Source organism: Pelecanus crispus, chromosome 13 (assembly GCF_030463565.1).
Source record: "Pelecanus crispus isolate bPelCri1 chromosome 13, bPelCri1.pri, whole genome shotgun sequence".
NCBI lineage: Eukaryota > Metazoa > Chordata > Aves > Pelecaniformes > Pelecanidae > Pelecanus > Pelecanus crispus.
This window is the reverse complement of record NC_134655.1, coordinates 6859360-6885049: the sequence shown is the minus strand read 5'-3', so window position 1 is coordinate 6885049 and position 25690 is coordinate 6859360. Positions and strand designations below refer to the sequence as shown.

The 25690-nt window shown below is 46.6% G+C and overlaps 1 protein-coding gene across 1 annotated transcript in view; it reads left to right on the top strand.

Moving 5' to 3' along the window:
* Positions 1-25690, top strand: part of GRIA3 (glutamate ionotropic receptor AMPA type subunit 3) — a 156739-nt gene that overhangs the window by 122569 nt on the left and 8480 nt on the right. The window contains exons 13-14 of the mRNA XM_075720585.1: positions 12997-13244; positions 13804-13918. Coding sequence (XP_075576700.1) covers positions 12997-13244; positions 13804-13918 — 363 coding nt within the window. The remainder of the gene's footprint in view (positions 1-12996; positions 13245-13803; positions 13919-25690) is intronic.

Genomic DNA, 25690 nt, shown 5'->3' with positions numbered 1-25690 from the left:
GTCCGTCCTTACGCTGATTGCCCGTGCGTATGCACACACACTCTGGCTGTGGCATGTGAGAGGTAGCTAAATCTTCCCTAGAGGTGGGAGAAGGTACCTGGCTGTGAGCAGGAGGGCAGCACATGTGTAGAGGCACCAAGAACAGTAGTTTGGCTTTGTAGCTGGGCCATGACTTCACACAGGGATGCAGGACAGTCTCTCCAAGATCCCATAAAGAAGCTTGTATGGGTATATCTCTTCCTAAAGCTGTAAAGCTAAAATGTTTCTCAAAGATATTAGTCAGATATTGATCTTAGTGGCTGCTGTTGGCCAGTGAAAGGTGCCAGACTGACAACAGCAAGGAACAATTGCCTTCTAATGCATCATAGAGGGACGACACATCAATGAGCTTCAGATACCCACCGTCTTGCTGCATGTGCTAGAAGGCGCTCCCTTCAGTCCAGGGCTCCTTTCTGCCAACCCCATTTCCAACGAGGAACACTTTTGAAGGTTTCTTTTACAGTGTGGTAGGAACTGGAGCAAAACCAGCACCTCATTTCAGAAGAACAGATGGTAATGACTTTCAGCCACTTCAGACCTGGGCAGACTCCAGCTAGTGACCTATTTTATAGTGTTGGTTGTTTCCCTAAACATCGCAATGTCTCCCAGATAGACGCTATCCCAGCTATGTCGATTAAAGCTAGATACACCATTGCTGTTTCAAGCGTGCACGATGACTGCTGTCAGCGTGACGTTGCTCTCACAGTTACGGGAAGAGAGCCTGTTTTTTGTAGCAGTTTCACAGCAGGCACTATTCACACTCGTCGCCTGTTGGTGACTGTCTGCATCAGGGCATTTGTCCCCCCAGTATATCTAAGAACCAAATGAGCCTTCCTGTATTTTCATGGTTGTTGCTTGTTTCTGCTCAGAAACATTTTGTATTTTGCACTAATTAGCTTATAAAGGCATTTAAGTGGCAATCAGTAGATTACATCAATTCCCTTTTGGCTTTCAAAGGGCATCCATTCATATTGAAAAGGAAAAGAAAGAACCTCTCCTTAGATATTTATTAAACATACAGTCTCAGATTAAGGACTCCAAAATATGTCTTTCTCTTTCTTGAAAACTGGCAAAGGCCTGTACTAGAAAGCAATTTCAAATCACTAAGCTACTGCTTTTAAGGGTGTATCTATTAGAATTAACATCTTCTAATACATTCAATTAAAGCTTCAGCATAGCTGAGCAGCTCATCAAATCAATACAAAACCATTTAATCCAAATTCAGCACTGAGCCTAAGTATAATACCACAGTCTCATAGGTTTCACACCTCAGTATGCATATATTCAAAAGGCATGACCTTTACAACCGATTAGTAATTCTTATGTAAACTTGGCTGTGTTTAAGCTTCAGGAGAAGCAGAACGTGTTTCTAGACATTCAGAAATAGAAATTGCTCTTGAATTTATGGTGGTTTCTTTTAATTGATAGCAGATACCAGTGTTAAGAGGCTTCTGTAAAGTAACTTGCAAAGTACGTGTTTGATCATTGACAAACACAGCTGACCCGCTAGTACACTTTACTGAAAACCTGAAATTTCAGAAGGTGGCCTGGAAATTGGTCTGATACGACAGGTCTTTTCAGGTTGAAATATTGAGGCAGGTAACATGTAGCAAGATCTTGTAGCAAAAGGTCCTCCTCCCGTTTGTGGGAAATTGAAGGCGACTCATATCAGACTGTTACCAATGTAGTTAATCACTGTTAACTAAAACTAAGGAAAAAGGCGGCCTCAAAGGACTGATACTCTATTGTAGAACTTTATATTTTTCTCAGTAATGGTTTCAAGGATGTCCTTGACAAAACGATTCTGCTATCCAATGGCTCCCCTGTGCCTCGGATGAAATGACTTGCTGCTCTGAAGTCAGTTCCTAATTTTTTCTCCTGGAAAAGGCACTAATTGCCAGGCCTGTTAGTAGTTTCAGTAGAAAGGCCAAAGATCCTTTGGACATGATGGTTCCTGCTCTTACAGTTGGTTACTCCTACCTGGCACTGACATTCATAAGTATTGGGTAGAGAGTTTGCCACTGACATTACTTCTGCTGTCCATAAAGACTTCAGGCTCAGTGCCTGGAGGAGTCAAACAGGCTGACAGCCTTCAAGCACAGCTACATACTTCAGATATTATTTTTAGGAATTTTTTGCAACACGGTATGAAATTCACTGCTAAGGCTAAAGTCTCCATTACTTCAGGACACTTGGGAGTGACAGCTGACTTGAGGAGACCGAGGAGTCTGCACACGCTTTCCTTGTGCCTCCTGTGTGAAGGCTTCACTTCTCATCGCACTTGGATAGCCTGCCCAGACACTTCAATAGTATTTTGCCTTTAATGTTTTGCGAGAAGGCGATACTGCTCTTTTACGGCTTTGTGGGCACATTCAGCGCTTGAAAATCCTCTTCATCAGTTTTCTCACAAAGTGGTTCTTTCCAAACCAGGTTCAGATGTGAGGCCTTTTTGGACTTCATCTATACATAAAATATGATACAAAACTACAGTTTTTAGGACACAGGAAGTCATGTTAAGGATGGCCCCTAAGATGGTCCCCCTTTTTTTCTCTTCTTGGTTTCATCAAGTCTGAATGGTTCAGCAAGAGCAGATAGAAAAGCACAAGATGCCCTGGCAAAAGGCTTTGCATTTCTGTCTGCGGCTCTGGTCGCCCGTGCTGAGGAAGGGTGCTTTGACATGGAAACAGGTTCCAGGAAAAGCATGTAAATATGGTAAGGGGACTGGTGAGGTATCTTTTGGAAAAAGCTTTAAGTACAACTTTAGTTGGTAAAACTAAAGCCAATATAGAAAATGTTTGTTAAAAGAAAAAAAACCACCAGACAGATTCGCACCAAAGCAGAAAATAAACATTCATCTGAAAAAACAGTGAAAGAACAAATGAACAGATTGACGCCAGATTCCTTGGAAATTTAAAAAAACGTTCCTTAAACCATCAAAAAGATTTTGAAATGCCTTCCACTAAAAGCGCTTGGGGTAACCAAAAAAAAAGCCGCCCTCCATCCGTGTTGAGGCGGTGCTTTGTACCGGGCTGTAGGAGGTGGGGCTGCCGGGGCACCCCTGGCACCGGCGCGTCCCTCCCGGCTCCAGAGAGGGAACTGCCGCCATCCCAGCCCAGCCGGCCGCGTGCGGAGAGGATGCCCCACCACCGTCCCTCCGGGTGGCCCTCGGTAAGGGCAGGCTGTGGCAGACGGGGCTGGTGCCGCGGCGGGCAGCCAGGCGGGAGCACAGCCCATCCCAGGCCCATTAGGGAGAGAGGGAGAAATGATGACTGTAATGCCTTCTGAAGCACTAGCATATTACACCCAGTTATAAGATAAAGAGCTCATTGCTCTTCTCTGATGATAAGGTTGTGTGAAGACAAGAGGTAAGGGAAATAAATTCTGCCAGCAAGCTGTTTAGGTAAGGAAAAGCCTTGAATTATGAACCAATAGCTGCCGTGCGATTTTTATGCATTCCGTGCAATCAAATGATATTGAGATCATCATTAGAGCCTATTAAAAACACCATAGTGAACTCTGTGCGCACAGTGCTAAGTGTTTCATCTGTAGTTAAGCTCTTTGATTTTTAATTTCAAAATTTATTTTGCTAGTGAAGATGAAGGACTTGTTTCTAGCACAGCATTCATACAAATGCTTTGCTTTTGCCTTTGGCTAAAACCATGATTAGCAGTTTTAAGCTTTGTGTGTTCTTGGCATTGAGCAAAACAACGCAGTCATCATAACAAATGCCTGACAAAAATATTGAAGTGCGATTGTATTTATGGACTTTAAAGAATAGAACACCAAAGAAAAGTGATAGCTTCAATACAAGCTGTATAGATCTTTGATAGGTAACGTGGCAGCAATTAATCAGAAAAATTACTGTGGTTTAACAGTTTTTCAACACAGCAAGTATGAAAAACTTATTCACCCGTATATTCTCTCTCCCTTCCCTGTTTGATATAGGTGGGGGTGTGCACAAATATTAAAAGGTGAATGTATGTGTGCAGAGAGCTCACAGCCTCTCCAGTGCGTGAATGATGGATGGTCTACTGGGGGGGTTCTCTCAATCTGTTGAACCTCCTTTGTGCCACACGGCTAACAGGCAGTGTTAGAGACAGCAGGAAATCAAATGCGACATAATTACAAAAGAAATGGTTTCCCATGAAGTGATCTAATGTCTTTAAGCCTATGGATTGGAGAGGAGAATGTATCCTTACGGGAACTAAAATTAACGGCTCATCCATCATCTCCCCCTCCTCGGAAAGGAAACGTTTGGATGGAACCAGGGTTAAAGTGGCTGAACCGTTTTACTAATTTCAGTAGACAAGCCAAGATTCAGCGAAGCTTTCAGTCACACTTAATAACAAATATTTGATTAAATCTCTCCTTTATCTTCAATAACAAATGGCATTTGTCTGTCAGCCTTACTTGTGTTTGTGGTTTAGGCTTTCCAGCTCACCTGTGTCTCAGTACTGCTCAGAAGTCGATCCCTGTAAGCGCCGGGCTGCCGGCTGCGCTGTAGAGGTGGACGGTGTCCTTGGGTCTGGCAGCGCCGGTGGACGCAGCCCACGGTGGAGCCTGGCACAGCGGCGAGCAGTGGGTTAACGCCGTAACTGTGTCTGCACCACAGAGGCAAGCAGGGAGCGCCTCGGGGGAAAACCACTTGCTGTTTGAATGCTCTACTTTTTGGAGAGCAGCTCTATGATAATGGTAATGACATTGCTCAAGACAGCGAGGACCCTGGTTTTTCAAGTCTCTCCTACTTTACGTAATGCTGCTGTGTCACATTAATACATGCTTCTTAGGGATTCATTTAAAATACATGGGTGCTGATAAATTACTCACAGCGCTGCTACTGTTACTTTTGCATAATTAGAAAATACATGAAGGTTTAGAAACTCTAATGATGTGAATATGAAGCATCTCCTCTTGCAGTCCACTGGGATTTCTCCATCATTGCCTGCGTATTGGCCTATTCTGTCTGGAGCTGAAGACTCATTAGACCTGACAGTGTTCAGATCGTGTGCTGGAAACGCCGTTCTCTGTTAATTTATTACGGGCCAAATCCGGAGCAGGGCTGGTGTGCTGCTCAGCTGCCCAGACACGACTACTCCGCTAAATATGTCACTGCTGGAAAGATGCCCCTTAGCCTGAAGGCTGACGTAATCCCTCCCTCCAGCCGGCTCCCTTGCCTGCTGCCTCCTGCTCCCCAGGCAGACAGACAGACGGACAGACAGGCTTGCGGAGCACAGCCGCACCGATCCCCAGCAGTGCCGCCCAGCCCGTCCTTGCCCCGCGCAGCCTCGCGGTGCGCTTCCTCGGGCCGAGCGCTGGCCCTGGCCACGAACCACGAGAGGGTTTACTGAGACAGCTCGTCTCTTGGTAAAGACTTTCATTTGAATTTCCCAATAAGTATTGCAACGGGGCGGAATGGATGGCAGCAATGAAGTGAGATGAATATAGGCGTAGTCTGAAGTTCAATATTGTGCCAGGGAAGGACGGCTTAAAATCTTGATTTACATTCTGCTACTCAGACTGTTACTGACATGTCGGCCACGTCTAGTTACAGCCGGAGTGACTCTTTGCTTGCCTGCCTGGATGAGCGGAGCTCACTCCAGGTGTCTGTTAAAGCAGCTACGGCACCTTACCTGCCTGCTGCCAGAGCCCACGTGTTCAGAGTGACCATGGTACACAGGCAGAAAGTCTCAAGAGAAAACTCCTACGATGTTGTATTATTTTTATAAGACAAAGTTTCTTTTTTAATCGGGCCCCTATGTATGTCGGGTGTGGAAAAAGTGTAGTGTTGCTGGAGCCTGGAGGGTTTTTCGCAGGTGCTTCCCCAGCTGGCTGCGCGTGCAGCGCTGCCGTTGACCCTCCTTCCCCACCGCCGCCTCCTCCACGGGCTGCGCTCCCATCCCTGCTCCGGACAGGGGAGGAATACTGCCGGGGGGCTCAGAGGGCTCTCACAGCCCCCGTGCAGGGCTTCTCTGAATCTTGGCAGAGGGGATCCTAGAGGAAAGCGGGCAGCCCCGGGGCTTGTGGGCCTGATCCTTCAGCTCTCTGGGCTTCATTTGCCCCAACCAGGAAAGGGAAATGCCATTTCTAAAGCAGAAGTTATAACGTTATTAATTTGAACAACAAACCGACAGGACAATGTCTGCCATCGCAAACTTGACTCTGAAGTATTACTATTCACCAGTTCGCCCTTTCTTTTCCATTTATGCGTATGTTATCAAAGATCTGTGTATTCCTACAAATATGCAGACTAGTTTACATACGCATGCTTGAACCTTGCTTATCTGTGGCATCCCACGAATTCATAAACTGTGGGTAGAGTTTGGTAGATTTGGGGGTTGCCCTTGCTAAAAGAGAAATGCCTTGTGCATGCTCATGGCATCTGACCTACTTTCCTCTGCTGAGAAGGTAATGAAAACAAGAGGTTCATGTCATGATGGGATTGATTTTTCTGTCCATGTAGGTAAGTAAATTGCTGGCATCACAAGTTATCTGTGGCTAAAAGCTGTGACATTGATCTGTTAGACTTCGCCCTATGACCTTCAGTAAATGACATCTCTGCTTTCATGTCCGCGCTTGGGAAGGGGGACTAATGGTGCCCTCTGGCCTTCATGAGACCTGGTTTTTCCTTCTCAGTAAAGAGCTTGGAAATCTCAGGCAGCGGGACCTTACTAATAATATCTGTCATGTTCTCATTATTAATGTAGCATCATTAGGGCAGCCTCCATGCGCTCCAGAGCTGGCAGTGGGCTGGGGGCTCTGACCGCGGTCCCCCGCTCCTGCCAGAGGCAGCTGTGGCAGGGGTGACGCGACACCAGGCCCGCGGGGCAGCAGAAGGGCGTCACTCAAAGCCTTATCGAAAGACCAAGACAGTGGTAGCCGCTCCGTTGCAGTTGGCCATAGTGAACGTCCAAGAAAGCAACTGCTTAAAAGCGATGGATCTCAACGCGATCCCCAAGCCAGGCAACCGCGGTGGTGCCGAGGCAGTCTTCCGGCATTTTTTCACTCCTGTTTAGTAACTTGCTTTTTAATGGTTCATACGCTACTGGATTCATTAGCTGCTGTAGAAGAGCTAATTGCACACGTGAAAGAAAAGCAATGAGTGATGATAATGAAGCTAAGGTTCACACTTAACTACCTGAGTTCATATCAGTGAGGCGTGCGTCTATAGAAAGGCAGCGTGTATTATTCAGATTAAATACCTGCACTGTTTTTAGTACGGACCTTTGTGTTTTGTATCAGCAACGTCTGTCTGATTTAGGGCTATAAATTTCCTTTGTTAAAAAGCCATAAAGTGGTCATAGGACCGGCGTAGCAGAGGAGTGTGTTAACTCTGCTGCTTTAGGTCCTTCATCGATGTCTCTGCCTACCTTTGTGTGCGTGCTGTGGTCAGGGTGCTCCGTCCACTTCGCACTTGTCTCGCTCCCATTTGTTGCATTTCCCTGTTGGATTTACTGCATTTCAATTTGTGCTGGCTTACTTCAAAGTATATTAAAGCTTACGTAGCCTGGACCCAGCCCTGAGACCAGGTACTATAACTGGCTTCCTTCTGGGTCTTCTCCCTCTCCAGTATGCCCGTTCCGTTTCTTACACTGATATCGCCCAGCATGAAACGTTCTCGTGTTCTTCCTCATAGCCCAGCTGGGGGGACCTTTTCTCTTTCTCTTCTCCCTCTTTTTTTTTTTTTTTAAGCTTGTTTATCACTTAGGTTTGAAGACAGAGGTAAAAAATTTAATGTCAGTATAATCGAAAAATATAAACAGGGTAAAAAAGGGAGAATATATAACTTAATATTAAAAGTAAAATTGATTTGGGTGAATTTGGCTCATGACCGGATGATCAACAATAATCACCTGTAAGAGAACATTTTGAGTTTGACTGCTGGGAAATAATTTCCTGGTGCCTGTCAGAAGAAACAAAGGACCATTTTGATCATTTTAATAAAATATCCCAACAGCATGCAGGAGGCGGGCATTTTGAAGAAGACCTGCAGGTTGCAGAGGAGGTGGCAGAGAGGGCAAAACGTTCTAAAATGGGCAAAGGGCATCCCTGTAACATTAACTATAGAGGAAAAATGCTGTTTCTTTCAAATCCAATAGCTTCACCGCTACTCAGCAGTGGAAGGAGGTGACGCAGTGTCACTTAGCAGAAGCATGAGACAGATGTCTGCAGAGAGGGAAAAGTAATTCGGTCAATGGGAGAAGGCTTCAGTCACAAAGGTATTTTAGAGCTAAATTTAACCAATGTCAAGGAGTTGTCCAAGATGTGCTGGGTTTTGCAATATATCTCTAGGCGGTTTGGGATGTGCGGAGGTGAAACCAAGGCATCTGGTCCTGCTCAGCTGGAGCCAGGTTTGTGGGTGCTGGGTTCTTGTTGTTGAATGGATTGAAGAAATAACCGCAACTGAGAGGTAAACCTGCCTCCTTTCTGCTGCGTGGAACGCGTGCCCAGCCTGTTCGATGCTATGGCACGCTGTGGGTTTGATTTTTCATTTCAGTACTGGAGCCGACCGCATATCAAAACTAGGAGAATTAGAATGAAGGACGGCGTTAAAATTGTGGACTGGTGGAATTGGCGCCTTCTTTTAAAATTAAGACGTTGCTACAGAAGCAACGTGTATTTAGGTACCGGGTAGTAACGGGCCAAGTGAAGTGACTCCTCAGCACGAGGAAGGGAGCTGCCTGCACCCTTGCACTGAAGTGTGTGCGGCTTATACTTCTACATAAACATCTTCAAATAAAGAAAAAAGCCAGCGCTATTGGCAAAGCAAAGGCCAGCTCTATTTATATCTGCAGTAAGGCTGTGATAATGAAAGACGCTTTAATGTGTCCCAAGGCCTAGATGAAACAGTGAAAATGTTGCTTTTAAGAAAAAAATGATAATAATATCCCCTTGAAATCCCAGGGAAATGTGTGTGACGGACTTCTTGAGAGCAATATCAAAGGAATGAAATAGGAGTTGCAGAGCATAGGGAGTTACTGCAGTTACGGGCTTTGAATTGGTTTAAATCTTTGCTTTTAAGCCTTTTTCCTAAATATCTCTTTAAAAGTAACACTTTAATGAGAGGGAAAATGGTTTACTGCCGCTGAACTCTAGCGGCAGCGCAGATCTGTCAGACCTTACCTTATTTTGGAGTGTAAATCCTTTCTCCTGGGTTGCTGCTGCTGCCTGGCCCCTCTCGCAGGTGTCAGACGCCGGGGGGGCACGCAGGCGCTGGGAGGGGCGGCGTGAACTTCTGCAGGGGAGGACAGACGGGTGAAAATGTTCCTTCAGCACAGGATTTGCAGCTTTATAGTTAGAAAGGAAAGAATTTTTCCTTTTCTTAAAGTCTTTTAGGGGCTTCTGGGTTTTTCTTTTTTTTTTCTGAGGCAGTTGGAAAATTGGAAAAAGGAAGATATTTACTCAAAATACCATCTTTCATCTGGTTGCGTCTTTGACCAGCTTTAGGCACCTGGTTGTTCCACGTCATTGAGCAGGTGTAAAATATGGCTCCTGGGGCAGAAAACGCCCTCCAGCACTTCTGCGCGGGTTTGCAGGTTTCACCGCTCCTCTGGTGGCACCGTCCCTTTCTCTGAGGCGCTCATCATAAATCATTATTTAGGCCTCAGGATGAGTTTAGGGGAACGGCTGCAAAGAGCAGCGCTACCCGAGCAGCACGCAGTGGCTGGAGCCCGTCACCTCCCTGGTCCCCACTCCTGAACATCCGTGGGTGTCCCGGGCTCCCCCTGCCAGGCTCAGGCCGCTCTGCAACCAACGTGTGCCCGATGCATTTTATTATTTCCCAGTCGATACCTGCTGTGTTCATTTCTCACTTGTGTTCTTGTCTACGTCCACTAGATCAGATTGCTATACTGATTTAGTTAATTTGATAATAACAAGTTATTATGAAAATCCCACTTGGCAGAAGAAGAGGTGGGCAATGATCATATAGAAATGCGCTGATTTTTATTAACCGCATCATCCAAAAGAATTAAATGAAGGGCGCAAACTGTAAAGCTCAGGTTATTTGTTAAAGTTGAAAAGAAATCCGTTTTTGAGTCGAATTTGGTTTTTTGAAGCATGAATGATGATATTCACCCTTTGCCCTTGGAGCGGGGAGAGTGCTTTGTTTGGACCATTTGCAGCCCTGAGCGTGCTGTTGGCACTCACCAGATAACTGTTATTATTAACAATGCACAGATGTATTGGCAATTGCTTTTAGGTAGTCAGGCCAGCTGGAAAGAGTATGAGGGAACTTATTAAAGACAGATGTTCCGGTGTGAGTTAGAAGATGAAAAGGAAAAGAAATTCTGGTTTATCTGTGTAATTAAAGGCACACTCTGCAGAGGAAAACAAGCAAAAGCAAACGTAGTGCATGCACAATTTTTGAAGGCTAACCACTTTAGCTCGCCGAGAGATATAAAGAGAAAGAGTAAAGCTCTATTTTTACCTTCCTTTTGTCCCTTAGATGCCCATTTGCAAATACAAATGGCAGGTGCGTTTGTATTATTTATGTTAAAAGAAGATGAAGGTTGTAAGGACAAGCACCTTGAAACTAGGACACGCCAGAACTGCCATTGCTCAGGCAGTCCCTGCGCTGGCCAGCCAGGCTGTTTCTGTTACCTTCTGCACGAGAAGAGCAGGCAGGTCGGCCGTGGGCAGTGCCGTGCCTTGGCCCGTGGCGCGCTGCCCGCGCTGCCCGCGCTGCCACGTGTGCAGGTGACACGGCTGCCACGGGGGCCGTGCTGCCCGCAGGGCACGGCGACGGTGGCAGCTGCTGAGCCGGTGACGGCCACCGCCTCCCGGCACCTCTGGTAGCCCCGGGGTCCCCGCGGCCCCTCCGGCAGGTGCCTGGGAGCAGTGCTGCGCCCTGGGCAGCTCCCGGCAGGGTCGGAGGTGTGAAAATGCCCACGTGCTTCGAGGGGGTTGTTGGAAAAGCGGGAGACGCAGGCTGGTGTGCTGGGAGAGGGCGCCTCAGGATATCGGTGATAAAGCAGCTAGGAGCGTGTTTTAGCTGCTGGCCCGCGGGTGCCTGACGGAGAGCCCCGGTGAGACGTCCCTGCTTGGGCAGGACCCACGGTCCCGCCGGCGGCTGGGGCTCAGCGCTGCCCCTGTCCAAACCCAAGGGTCCGAGGCTGGCCGAGGCAGCGAGGCAGCGCCGTGCGGCGCGGGCACGGGGCAGCGAGCCCAGGCTCCACGCCAGAAGCCGGGCTGCCACGCTGCCGCCTGCGGCTGCAGAGCCGCTGTCCGCATCTCAGGTTCTTCGGGGTTTGCCGTTGCAGGGGGAAGCCAGGCAAATCCCCTGGTTCCTTCTTTTACCTGTGTAAGGACCATTTCAGGCCCCATTTATATCCCCGCTCCTCCCACCGCTTCTTCACTCCTCATGCTGGACAAACGAAGCCGTACAGCCCGTCTTGAGCCGAGAAATGCTCTCGGCTGAAATCCCTCTTGCTTGTTTCTCACACCCCACCACCCAGCCAGCTCCTAACGAAGCTGCACTGTATTGTCTCTGATTTCCTATTGTCGATTGGGCTGATCTTAATTGGTTTGCGTTTTCAGTTGTTTTTCAGCTCATCAGGAAGGATAACTAAAATAAAACCTTGCCATCCGTGCTCCTCTCCATCCCTCATAGCGACAGTACCTGAGCACATTAATCTGAAGAACAGCGAAGGCAGGGCTTAATCCCTGTGAAATGTTTGGAGGCTGGTTGTTGAGCATTACATTATTCAAAACATTGAATTGTCCTGAATGAGGAAACATGTCTCGATCATCAAGCTGATGGACATTAACAGTCTTCTGCCACAAGTTTGTTAAATTTGGACTAGATTTAGCTACTGCCTGCCTCATTCCCATTCTGCAAGGAAAGCTGTGGACAGGAAACTGGCAAGGAGTAGGAGGCATAAATTCGAGATACCCACAGCTTGGACCGAAAGCCTTATATAAATCCTTTGGATTGGGACTTTAGAGAAATGTGGTTGGCATTACTGCCTTCTGTCAACCAAGCAGGAAAGTTTAACCGGTAGTCCAGGATACGAATGCTTAAGAGTCTGGAGGTGGCTTTAAGATCTGAGCGTGGTTTAAATGTTACTGGTGGGGACAAGGGAGAAAGGGAACACATTTCTCAACATTTCTCAACATTTCTCAACATTTCTCAACATTTCCAGGTTTACAAAACCTGTATGCTGAGCTAGAGGCTGTTAGGATTGGCTCAGTCTCAAAATGAGGAAAACGGGGAAAAATATATATATACATGACACGCAAGCAGTTAACCAGCAATTTTTTCAGCTTATTGCTAATATTTGTGTTTGCTGTCTTTTAGGAAAACGTGAAAATGAATTTTGAAAGTTTGACTATTGATTCATAAAGGATTTTGTAATTACTGTTTACATCCCTCGTATGAGCATCAGTATTAAAAGCCACTAGAGCTGTCCTGGTCTCCTGTATCATAGACCTGCCATCGCCACTGTGAAAAGCAGACTCCTGCCTTGCTGGGAGCTTGTAATAAGCAAATGGTCGGTGTTTCCTAGCTGCGAGTTAGCACAAAACCCAATGCTGAGGATTTGTGCGAAGAGGAGAGGCTTCTTTTGCATCTGTTGGCCATGATGGATGAGCTAGGATTTAGCATCCTCCCGCTGGCTCAGCGGCAGAGCAGCATGCAGGCAGATAAACCCACCGCAGAGCAGGAGCCGAGGCGCTGGGACGGGCACGCACCATTTCTCATTCTGACTGCCAGGCTGCCAATTACATGGCAATTAGCAGAATAAATGTCTGAGATATGTTTCCCCCTCCCCAACCATTTTATGGTTTGGCCATTGTTCAGGGGGCAGTGTGTCTCTCTCCGAGCTACCTTGACTTTTTTGTTTGTTAGCCTTAATCAGTTACAGGGTATTAATTACACCTCTAAGCTGACTAAGCCCAAGGAGCTCAGTCTTGTGCTCTTGCCAACATGGCTCTTCATTTCCCTCCTTTCGTCTCTCCCAGAGGTCAAAAATAGCCGTCTACGAGAAAATGTGGTCGTACATGAAGTCGGCCGAGCCCTCAGTGTTCACCAAAACGACGGCGGACGGGGTGGCGAGGGTGCGGAAGTCGAAGGGGAAGTTTGCCTTCCTGCTGGAGTCGACGATGAACGAGTACATCGAGCAGCGCAAGCCCTGCGACACCATGAAAGTTGGCGGCAACCTGGATTCCAAGGGCTATGGTGTAGCAACCCCCAAAGGCTCAGCATTAAGGTGGGTGGAATAATATAACAATATCCATGTTGTTATAGTATTCCACCTACCCTGATGTATTGTGTTGTCATTTTCTTTCTTGTGGATTTTGAGGTAACTTTAAAGTTTAAAATCTTCAATATTCCATGGAGTTAAATAAGACGGTAAATTATGGTTTCGTTTATTTAATGCATCCATTTTTTTAGTGTTCTCTTCGTGTTGTCCTTTCTGATTGTTTGTTGCTGTTTTAATTTTACAGTTCAATGGCTTTTTCAATTTAAATGGTAAAAGCCGAGTTAACCTGCCATATGTGACGAATGTTAACTGCATGATGTGGTGTTCTTGTTACTTTTTTTCTCAAAGACGATTTCCCCATCCCGCACACTTCAGTTTTGAGCAAATGTTATCCTCCATGCCACCTTCCAATATTTAACCCTGTATTTGCTGTACAGACATTTTGATAGCTCCACGTTCTGTGAAATTTTAGCCAATTTGTCCTCTTGTGCTCCTTTTTTTATACGTTACGATTTCCTAAGCATTTGTGCATTTTTTCTTACAAGTTATGTTTTATCGTTTCAAGAAATGCTGTTAACCTGGCAGTATTAAAACTGAATGAGCAAGGCCTCTTGGACAAATTGAAAAACAAATGGTGGTACGACAAAGGAGAGTGCGGCAGCGGGGGAGGTGACTCCAAGGTCAGCCTCAATGTCACCACAATCGGGTACCTTAGCAAAGAGTAATCGGCAAGGCTGTTATTTCACTTCGCAAGGAAAAAAAGAAAACCAAAACCAAAAAAGGACACGGATTAAAACCATTTGAATAATTCTGGTGGGGAAAAAAAAAAAAAAAAAACCAAAAAACATTTGCTTGCCCAGTAGCTCTTTCAAAGAAACGGTCTTATTTAATATCGTCAGCAGGCTTGGTCAAGCTTGGAAACCTTATTTGGCTAACAGATAGAAAGTCCAGTATTGGTGGGACCTACGCAGAGTGAATCAATACTTGTAACCGTACAAGAAACCAGGCATCACGTCTGGCCGCCGTACTAACCCCTGAGGACGAGGCTTCCGTCCTTCTCCGTGATTTAGCTGCGATGCAGAGTGGGGCTTGAGAGGCTTTTTTCACCTGGATCAGCTGTGCCAGCGCAGGCCTGGAGGCGAGGGGGCTCCCTTCTCCTTCGCTTTTTTGGGGAGGGGGCAAGCAAACCAGCACCAGCACGCGCTGCTTTGCTGGCCTGAAGGGGTGCTGCCAGAGCCTCTGGGAGGAAGGCTGGTCTCCAGAGAAGAACTTTGGGTGGGTCTGTGGCTCCGGGAAGGAAAGGGTGGCTGCTCATCTAATCACAGCGTGGGCTAAGGAGAGAAGAGTTAGGCAAGGATAGCAGAGACACAGCGTTACACGGAGGTGGTAGTCACCCGTTAATGGTAAAACAATAGCAATAACGGTAACGTGTAAGGAGCCAGAGCTTGCGATAGGCGAAGCTGAAATGAGAGCTACGTTGCTTGCAACAGGGAAGTGTATTGATGCACTAAACTGGAAATGAATCTTAAGGAAAGAGGTTTTGGTAGTTTGGCCTAGAATATTCAAATGTCACCTTTTGTACACCACTGAGCAGTCTTCTGCACGCACCTGTGCAGGAGCACTGCGTCTGTGTTTGCTGTGCTTTTGATGCAGATGTGGATTAAAACCCTAGCTCCGGTGACAGCAGCGGCAAAGCTGTCACTGCCTTCTGCTGAGCTGAGGCTTCCCCCAGTCTTTCAGGCAGCCTGTACAGTAGCGAGACTCTCCAAGTTGCTTTAATGAGCTCGTGTATTGCAAAAATTAACTAGTGTGCCTTCATATTGCCAACCTTACCCTGTAAAACTGGCCGTTTCTGCAGTCTTTAACCTGGGGAGGGGAAGCTGTAGCTAGGGTAGGCTGGGTACTATTGGTCACCATGGGTACAGGAATTACCAAGAAAATTAATTTAAAATACATTGTTACACTGAAAAATACGGAGATTAATTTTTGTAGTGACACTCTCCTACAGCTAGTAAAACCAGTTCCTTAGGGAACAGTAACTCCTAATCTCTCTTATAAAAACGCTTCAGCTTTGGTCCAAAATCAATAATAACAGTATTTTCAGTAAACTGCAGTTTTGGACAATTACTGCAAATTACTGCTGCATTCTATTAAGAATAGTTGCTTACAGTTGGCTACATAGCAAATTGCTCAGCTACTCATCTCTTGATGTTAGCAAAAGCCACTGTGTAATAATAAATGAAGGAAAAGCTCTCGAATTCAGGTTTGTTCAGTAACTGGAGGTCCGCAGTGCTCAGCAGTAGCCTGGAGACGAGCACAAGCTTTTTTATGCTTTTTAGCTCTGCTGCTCATCCTTCATGCAACGTTTTTATATAGCGTTATACTTGCCAGTATATTAAATGTTTAATATTCTCCTGGGATGCAGCACTGCATTGTCTAATGCTGCCTCCATGAAAGAAAACTCTTTGTACAAACCAGCTTCAATGAACTTCATCGCTTCAAGTTCATTGAATTAAACCCAGCCAACTAATGCTTAGAGCCCTAAGCAAACTAAAAAGGATTTTTAAAATGGTCATAATTAGGGCAGGGCCGTCCTATTTTTGCTTGTGCTGAAAGAGCTTTTCCAAAGAGCGATACCATCCATTAGCAAGCCCTTGGCCCTGGCCAGTGAATGTCAGCCGTGCTGTGATACCATGGGTAGGTCTCCGGTGAAGAGGGAAGGGGAGCAGACACGATGGCACGCATTTTGCTGGTTTAATCCGTAAATCACAGAGCGCTGTCTCTCCGCAGTTTGTCGTAACACGCTGTGCTGAAGGACTACTTGTTTGTTTGAGCTGCAGACCGGGGCACAGCTCAGCTGGCAGAAGTCCTCAGGGAGGAGGACATGGGTCGGAGAAGACCTCCTGTAGAAGACTACGCTAGGGGAGGTGGGGAAGGGGTTAGTTGTTGTTTCTCGAGATGTTGTAAATCAAAGGGCTTTTTTGTCACAAAGCGGCTTTTCTTTTGAGGAAGCATTTTGTAGGCACCGAGCGCTGCAGGCTGCGATGCCGCAGCGTTGCAGCAGGCAGGCAGATGCCTTCCCGGCAGCGTGCAACCCCATCGCCGGCCCCTGACGCCGAGCGCGGGCTGTGCCCCAGCCCCGCGGGAGCCCCCCTGCCCTCTCGGGGAAGGCGAGCACCGGTGCTGCCCGCCGGGCGCCGTGGCCCCGACAGTCTCGCTGGCCTCTCTCCTCCTCTCCATCCTCCCGCCAGAAGCCTGAGTTGCCCTCGTCATCTCATCCCATCGCTCCGGTTGATTGTGTATACAAACACGGCTTCATTTGTAGAGCGCTTCAGAGGAGTCACTTCAAAACTGTTCATTTTTTGCCTTTTCCCTTAGAGGAGGTGGTAGCTGGGGGGAATCGGAGAGGATGGGTGGTGAAGGCGCCTCAGGTGGAGACGCAGACCTTGCACCCCGTCACGCAGGGCAGCACGGGGGCCATTGCTCACTCGGGGCAGCTCTCTCTACCGGCTGAGCTGACAGACCACCTCTCTTAGCTTCGCCAGTAGAGACCCAGGCTTGGGAAATCGCCGCCCCGAGTTTGTAATCGGCCGCTTCCTACCTACTGCCAACAAGCTGCGTATAGCTGTGGGTCGTTGCAGACGGATGGTGCCCGTTTCTTAAGCTGAATTCCTCTGTGCAATCTGATATTCTAGCTCACGCTGAAAGCCAGAGGTAAGTATGCAGCCTGTTTGCTTGTGCCAGTGCCCATCGTTGTCCCGCAGAGGACCCCATCACCCAGAAAATGCCCTCCCATGCTCGTCCTCCCTGCGGTTTAGCATGCGGTTCGCCTGTGCTCGGAGACAAATGATCCTGAGTTGTGAGTTCACCTCTTGTTACATCTTCATCGCCATTGGAAAATTAAACAGTGACTTCAAATTTCACCAGCATTTTGAGTCTTATAGTGGGGAGAAAGAAAAGATACTCAATTGACTTTCTGCAAGTTTTTTAATCTATTCAGTTGCACAGACTGTCAGGTTAGTCCTGTAAGCATCCCATGCTCCTGGGGTCCGCTTGTAATTTAAGACTAAAGAGATTGTGCTGTTTTAATGAGATTGTTTTAAAGGCCTCAGCTGACATATGTCTCATTTTCAGTGCTACCAGTATATGCCAGCGCTGGTGTGGAGCAGAGGGTGCCAGTCTTCGCTGCAGTATCTTGGCTGTCCGTACTGCCCTGGCAAAGGGAGTTACCCCATTTCGGTAGCGGTCCTTATTTAAGAAGTCTGAAGGGGAACGTGCTCCATCCATGTGTAATTTGTCTGTAATGCATGTCAATACGTGTGGGCTGACTTGGCTGGCGCAGACATTCTGGTACACACATCAAAATTTGTTCACTTAGCTCTCCTAAATGAGAGTGAATTTAGTGTCATCCGTTGGATTCCTGGCAAAATTGTACTGTCTTCAAATTCTCTTATACATGTGAGATGAGTTCTCAATCGTGAGAGAATGCAAAATAGCAGTTATAAAAAAACCCATATTCCAGGAAATATGTTACAGCGTATTACGAGTTTGGAAACTAATTATTTTGTTTATTATACAATCCTATCATCTCAGAGCTGAGTAATGGCTGAATAGGAATTTAACAAGAAATAGACAAAAGGGGATGCAGACGGCGGTAGCAGGCTGAGTGACTTAAGTGAAACTAATTATTCAGTTGCATAGGAACAATTTTCTGCTAAGATAAATTTCTATAGTTCCGCTGTTGATACGTTTCTTGTATTCTTATACCTTCACGGTAACATTTAATGACAACCAACACAGGAGGTTGTTTGAATGCAGCATCTCACCAGCTTCACATGCCACGATTCCTTGCTAATTATTTGACTTAATTTCTTTAATACCTTCTTTTTTAGGCTGATATCTCTTTTGGAGTACCTCTGTGAAATGACATGGGATGTAATACTACTACATTTTTCAGTTGTTTCTTTTTAATCGTAAGATTACTTTTCCGGCCTGCTAGTTGAGTTCTGCCCTCAGAGCCATGCTCCATAAAGCATCACATTCCCAAGCCCTTCTGAGCTGTGAGTGTGGCCATTAGCAGATGGGATTCATTCCCCCATTTCTCTGTGCTATTTTGTTTTGATACATTTTCATCACAGCCGTTAGCATTTGCGGCATAATATTTTTTTAAGTGGCGTATTTTTAGAAGAAATCTGTTATGCATTATTTTAGATGATACCTGACATCTAAAGAGCACCATTGCCAAACATGTCGTGCTTTAAAGAGAATATGTGGGGAAATGGCTATCTTAAAAAGATGCAGCACAATTTATTTGAGCAATTTGTTTGAAATTATGTTCATCAGCATGAATTTACTTGCCACCCGTTCTATAGGCCTGGCTTATGAGCTGGAAAAAGATAAAATGGCCGGTGATAGTAGCACAGAGCTAATTCGTGCTCAGAGCTAGGGAAGTAGTATGAAATTACTGTATTCTGCAAATTAGTGACAAAGCAAAGTAAGACTTTAAAAGGAAGACATCAAAATATTTGTTTAATTTACAGCTATTACTTAATAGCATATTAGGAAATAATACTGTGTGTGTTTTGTGCCAATAATGAAGTCTTAATGCTCTAGGAGTTCATTGGAGCATCCCCACATAGAGCATTGCCAGGAAGGGCAGAGAGCCTGCTCTGGTTTGCAGAAATGTCTGGGCTGTTGTGCAGATTGTTTGAGGGTATTTTCCTGGGAATGTAACTAGGAGACTTGGGACGGGAATTTGGGACGAGCAGGTTGCCCAGGCTGGGAAGGAGCTGGTGGAGTCAGGGCTGGCATTTAAGAACTGGGAACCATTTTGGTTTGCCTGTATAACCTTGAGCATTGCGAGGACTAGCTTTGCTGCCTTGACGAAGCTGGACCTGAGTGTGCAAGGAAACGTGCTTGTGCAGTGTTAACCGCGGCAGAGCCGGGCCTCGTGCAATGACACTGTGTCCTGCCTTTATGGCCGCAAGAAATCTTAGAGAAAGACTTGTGACTCATGCGCTCATTTTGGTAATACCTGTGGTGCTTCGCAGTTAATTTCCATAAATTGCTTGCATGAGTCATTTATCCTGCACTGTAAGCATCAGTATGGGAAAAGCCAAGGCAAAGCTCCTTGGGACTGGAAAAAGGAAACAGGAAAACCAGCAGCTCAAAGTGGGGCTCCCAGCAGCAGGAGCAGGGCCCTTCCCTTGAACATCTCCCTGGGGGTCTGGGCTTGGCTGTTTCCTCTTTAATGGTAACTGCTGTCACTTGACATACAAAGGGAAAAGTAAATGCCTTTCTTCTTCTTCTTCAAAGTAATTCTAATGTTTCAGCATTGAGCTCACGTGGACGCAGGCACTTGTGCTGCTCTGGTGGATTGCTCTGCGCTCGCCGGCACTGTAATCATGGGTCGGACACCTCTAGCTTTACACAAGCGACGTAGCTGTTCTTTGAATGTCTTGTGTAGCCTTTGGACTAAGCAGCGCCCACCTGCAGCCTGCTGAGGAGCCCGAGGGCAGGAGTCACTGAAGAAGCCGTCCCAAGAGGAAAATAAATCATAGAAGACGGGGGGGAAAATGGATGTGTCTAGAGGCAAGAGAAAGAGAAGGTGAGGGGATAGCCTGCACGCAAGGTAAGTTGAGTCTCTTGCTCATATCCATCCAGGTTAGAAGGGGTCCAGGCAATGACAGGAAAGATCCGTGTTGCCGTTTCAGGCGTTGTAGGTTTGAGCGTGACATTAAGCAGCTGCCCTCCCTTATTCTGCCTCCCTGTTGGGGTAGCTCTTCCTCCCATCCCCTTGCCACATCTGTACCCCGAGTCTCGGGCGCTGCTGTAAATGAACTACAATGACTTGTTATGGCTTGCGTTTCCTAATCCAATAGGCATGTATTATTGCATTAGCACTTGGCACTTCTATTAAATGATGATCCTGTTAGTACAGAGTTTAATTTGTTTGAGCTACATTTATGAAACATACAAATACACTTTCCTAGAGACAGTTGCTGCTCCCAAACACAGGCTGCAAACTCGCTGCAAACTCTCTGCAAAGAGCGGACGAACTTGCAGTCTCAGCTGGTAACACATGTGGCTCCACGCAGGTGTATTCAGAGTGTGCATAGGTGTTAGAGTGGCATCGTGCATCTTCCACGTTGCAGCAAATACAGCATCAGTTAAAACACCTGAATTGAAAATGCATACCTAGTTACTGCAAGGAAGAACCCCACAGATTCCACAAGGATACAGTGGTTGCTCCAACCTGCCTCTAAAAAACAAAAGGCAAGAAACCTTGAATTGACCAAAAGAACACTATTTATGGAAAAACACAGTAATGGAGACTAGAACAAAGTTCTGTTATGGAGAACTATTGCAGCTACTGACTACTCAGCAGTAATTAAAAAACCCCATCCCCTGACAGATCATTTGCATAGCGTTCAAATGGCCATTGCAAAACCTGTGTTCAGCAGCCCTTGCAAAGCCTCTCGTTTACAGGCATTTGCCATCAGAGCAGAGCTGAAAGCCAGTGTGCCTGTGCACACTAATGCCCCTTGAACAGAAGCAGTCCTCGCAGGCTGACACACCATGTCGGCATGGCAGGAGAAGCCACCGCTTGTCTCCATCTCCCACAGTTGCTGGCTCTGTTGCTGGCAATATCACAGCATAAACAAATTTTGAAAACGACTTTGTGTGCTCTTTGATAGATAAGATTGTTGTCATCCCATGACACCGTTCAGTACCAAAAGGCACCAAAGAGGCAACGTGCAGGGACCTCCTGAAGGAGGGGCCCAGCCCCGCTGTTGGTGATGGCCACGGTGAGCCCACAGCGCCTTGAGCAACGGGAACCATTTCAGGCTCTGCTGTTGAGGAAGAACAACGTCCTTCTGCCAGGGGATTTATTGCTGTGCCCAATGCCTCCGAGCACTATCCCAGCCATCAACACGCAGAGTATTTCTTAGGTGGCTGGGGGACATATGGGGCTTGAGGTGCCAAGTTTTAATCTTTTAATTTTGAAGGCTCTTTGTCTTTTCGGACTAGATGGCTTTCACTTTTATCCCTTCCTCTGCCCACCCATAAAGCATTTCACTCCCTGAAATGTTAGATCTTGCAGATGTGCAACTGCTGGTAACACAGGGCAGGGAAAAAATGGTGCAGGTCTGAAGTGGTAGCAAAGAGCAACCAAGAAATGCCTGGTGCTTTTTCCATGAATATTAAATGTTCAGCGTGAAATACAGAAGATCACTTTTTGAGACAGCAGGTAACAAATAGGAACAGTGAGTGGCCATATGTTTTTATGCCCATATTTTCAGGGCTCTGTTCACTCCTGCTTGAAGTACCAGGTAACTCTAGTCTTGAAACGAACATAGTGGGTATTAATAATGAGCCCATCTCCATCCGAAATCTTCCCCATCCCTCACGTATGGGTGCATAGCAAAACATGAAGTTGTGGCACAGAGACATTGCTAAACTGGTAAATTATGACAGGCAGATAGATCTGATCTCGGAAAGAGCAGAGCACTTGGACAATGCATTCACCCGCAGGTTTTGTATCTAGTCAGAAGTTATTTCAGTAACAAGATCTGACAAAAAGTCCATTGAATAGTTACAGATCAGACTGGGATTTATAGAGCTTGGGGGACTAAAGTGCCTTATTTGATTTAGCTGGGTCTTTAACATCAAGCAATGCCCTCTAGAGAGTAATGCTGGATTTGGTATCTCTTCCTGGATTGTTTCTATCTTTGTATTTTAATGATACCAAGATGGTTGTTAGTGAGATTCTCATGGTATCCTGTCAAATTAAGCAGAGTGCCCAGGCTTGATTTCTGCATTTGTGCTGCCATGTGCCCGCGCGGGCCGGCTCGGGGATGCGTGGCTTTGAGGCGTTTCTCTGCGGTGCTGGATGCGTGGGGCTGAAATCTCGGTGCAAAGCAATGGTGCAGTCATTCAGGGTGGTTCTCCCTGTCCTCTTCAGATATTTACCTCTCGAAGCATGGTAAAGGTGACACTTCCCACATGTCTGCAACAAGCTTTACACTGCGCTTCCCCTGCAGTTAGCGGAGATTTGCCAGTGATGCCAACAGGAACAATTAATTCAGTGTTTTCAGTAGTTTTACCCTAGAGGATTTTAGGAAGCGTTTTGAATTAAGAACGTGCAGGTTTCTTAGTGCCTTAGTCCACTTGTGTTTCCTCTGACACTATGAAGTGGGTTTTAGAAACCCAAACATTTGATGTCTAAACTCTTTGATGTTACAACTTTGTTGGTTGGGTTGTGCCAACGTTAGCAATCCCACAGATGCCCCAGCCAGCAAGGACAGCTTTGGTCATAAGAAACAAGAGAAAAACAGTCATAAGAAACAAGAGGAAAATTCCTGCTGTAGAAGTGAGAGTGCTCTAAATATGTCAGATTCCTAAATTAAAGGGATTAGGTAAAAATAACAGGGATTAAAAATAAGTCAAAAAACCACTTTATAATGCACTAACCAAAACCTGGTACCACCACGGACTTTCGCCTCATTCATGTCACTGGGATTTGGACAGGAGGGTGAAGAGCCCTTTGCAGGGGATGCAGCTCTTGGTCTGACCGCGCGGCTCGGCAAGGGTCGCAGGCTGACTCGGAGGGAGGACGTCACGCTTCATTAATCTTGCAATCTTCAGAGGGCCAGATTTGCCAGAAACCTCCTGTGGCTTTTTGTTGCTCTGATCCCACAAATCAGCAATAAACCTGGCCTAGCCAGATACTAGACCAGATTTACAGCTGTTCTGCGCCCGTGCGGTGTGACACAGCCGGAGCCCAGGGGTGCCTTTGGCGCTGTGATTTTGCCTCCCCCGATGTACCCAAATGGCCACTGTCAGAGTACATTAAAACACAAACAGCTTTGCTGTAAATACCGCATCCCTAGCGATGCGCGCCTGCATTTCCACAGCGCTTCTCCAACCAGGATTATTTGGCATCTGATGTTGTACTGATGGGAAAAAAAAAATTAAAAAGGGCATGTTAGTGGCCACGCAGGATTTCACATTGTGGCAAATGTGGTATTAAGCACATTGGGAACTCGTGTCTTTGGCCTTCTAGCCAGACCTGTTTGCGATGGATGGGGCTCCTGTTGGCCATGTTTACCATACATTTGGAGCCAGAGTCCGTCTGCCTTGTGAGGAAGATCCCCATTGCCACGGGCCTTAAATTTCTTACATTCGTCACTGACTGAACTCTCTGTCCCTGGGTGAGCTGGCACACCTCCCTCCCCGCTGCCGCCGGGGATGCAGACGTTCTGCCTGCGTAGCGCTGCAGAAGCCACCGAGCCCTCCTGCGTGGGGACCGCTCGTAAGAGCAGTGGAGCTGCGGTGGTTGGAGCTCTTGCCCGATGGCTGGCATCCTCCCGAGCCAGCCGGGCATCCCTCCCCAGGCTGAGGTGCTGCTCAGCTCTTCTGCAGCTTGTCCTCTGCTATCCTCAGCCTCAGCCCCGGGCACGAGTGGAGAAAGGACATTTTCAAGACCAGAGAGGACCTCTCACTGCTGATGTTATTCTGGTCTTCCTTCAAGCTCATGGGTGATTTCTTCACCCTCTACCCCCAGAAAAGCTACATTTGGACTCTCAAGATGCTGCAAGGAAGAGTGCTGAGAAAATGCCACACTGTACCCTGTACACCAAATACTCTACGGAACATCAGAAACCAGATGATGATGGGTGGAGGAGCGCCTGCAGTTTGTAGTCTGTAAAACCCAGGTGGCAAAGGGTGCCCAGTCAGCCCTCAGGCAGCCCCATTGCCTGACAGATTCAGTGCAGCCCATGCACTGCCCACCCTGTCCTGCGCAACTCCAAGGAAGCCTTTTAATTTGTACTTCAAAGAGCCTTTACTTGTTGCACCTTTTATTTGCAGCTCCCTTTTCTGAAAGATTGCATGTAAAAATTCTAAATTAATTCTGAGCAATGGTTCATCTGGTTTGAGGGAACAGTGTGCTGTCTGGCGCATTCATTTGCTCTCCTTGGCAATGATCATTTTTGGGTATAACATTTATATTACATCCATTAGAGCATAGAATGGGATGTGAATTATCCAAAGCTGTTCCAATCGCCACTTAAATCTTTATTGATTGCAAGTAATAAACATAACTACGGTGTTGCCGAGACTTCATGCCACTCAAACGCCAGTTACACACAGTCAACGAAAGTCTATGGATTATTGGGTGAAATTTTTGAGTCCCAAAGTGACTTTTGCTGCTAAATTTCACCTGTAGTGGTCATCAGTTCTTCTCTATATCGCCTGCTGCGACTTGTGAGGACCAACCCAAACACTGGGCTACAGAACCACTAGCAACAGTACATCCCATCATGCCTTCCTTGAAAACGGCCCTTTCCTGGCAAGATCAGGATGTTCTTTTCATAAACTAACAGCAGTTCTCCAAGAAGCTGCTAAGACTCTTCTGCACAGTCCAGGCTTGTTCAGGGAAGTGTCCTGTTTGCAGCACCGGCACATACGATGGTCAGTAACTGGAATCAGATTGCCGAAAGAGCAACCTGGCCAGCTTCTACAGTTGTACATGGGACTTCTGGGTCTCTTTCTTAAGCTGGTAGAAGCTAGAGTGGCACCAGATAAAAATACCTGCTTTTGGGTTACCTACTTTATATAGGTGCAGGTGAAAATCATGAAAGTGAACCTAAAAGGTCATTAATCAAATTAAAAACCTGTTACGATTTATAATGTGAGAGGGACAGAAGTTACACCTCACATTTCGGACTGATAAAGAACTTTTCTTTGATGATTAATTTACTTTTCTTCTACTTCAAACTCGTTCTGACCAGAAAGAAATATCATAATGCCCCCAATTTTCTCAATGGAGATAAAAATTACTGCAGCTAACCTCAGACTGGTGCTGTGGTGAGAGGAGGCAGGGTAAGAAGTCCCTCAGACAGGGTGAGGGTGTCTCGAAGAGAAGTAGGAAGAGAGAGCAGATGGGCTCTGCGTCATCGTGTTCCCTCTTTTCCATATTAATGGTGTGGATGGAAAATAGATAATGAAATAGAAATGTAATAGATGCTCTACCAAGAGCATATAGCAGCTCTTTCTTTTGAGAGATGATCTCATGCGTCAGCGTGGGGAACATACTTGGCCTGCAAGCAATGCTGTATTTTATGCAAGATCACCTTCATGACAAAGAAGTGCTGTAGCAATTCCTGAATTTGGAGGGAGAGGTGGCCAGGATTTTTAAACAACCCACAGCTTTGGGGACCTAGTTCAGGGGTGAGATTTTAATGAATGGGTGCGCAGAGTTTTTCAAAACCCATTTCACTCCATCAGCATCGTCCTGTCACCCGGGGCCACCAGCACGAAGGGGTGCAGCAGGACTTTCGGGGCTGGTGTGCCAAGCCAAGAGGGGCTGAAATGCAGCGGGGAGGAGGCCCCAGGGCCACAAGGCAAAGGGAAGAGGAGGTTCCCTTTGAGATGGTGCCATCTTGCAC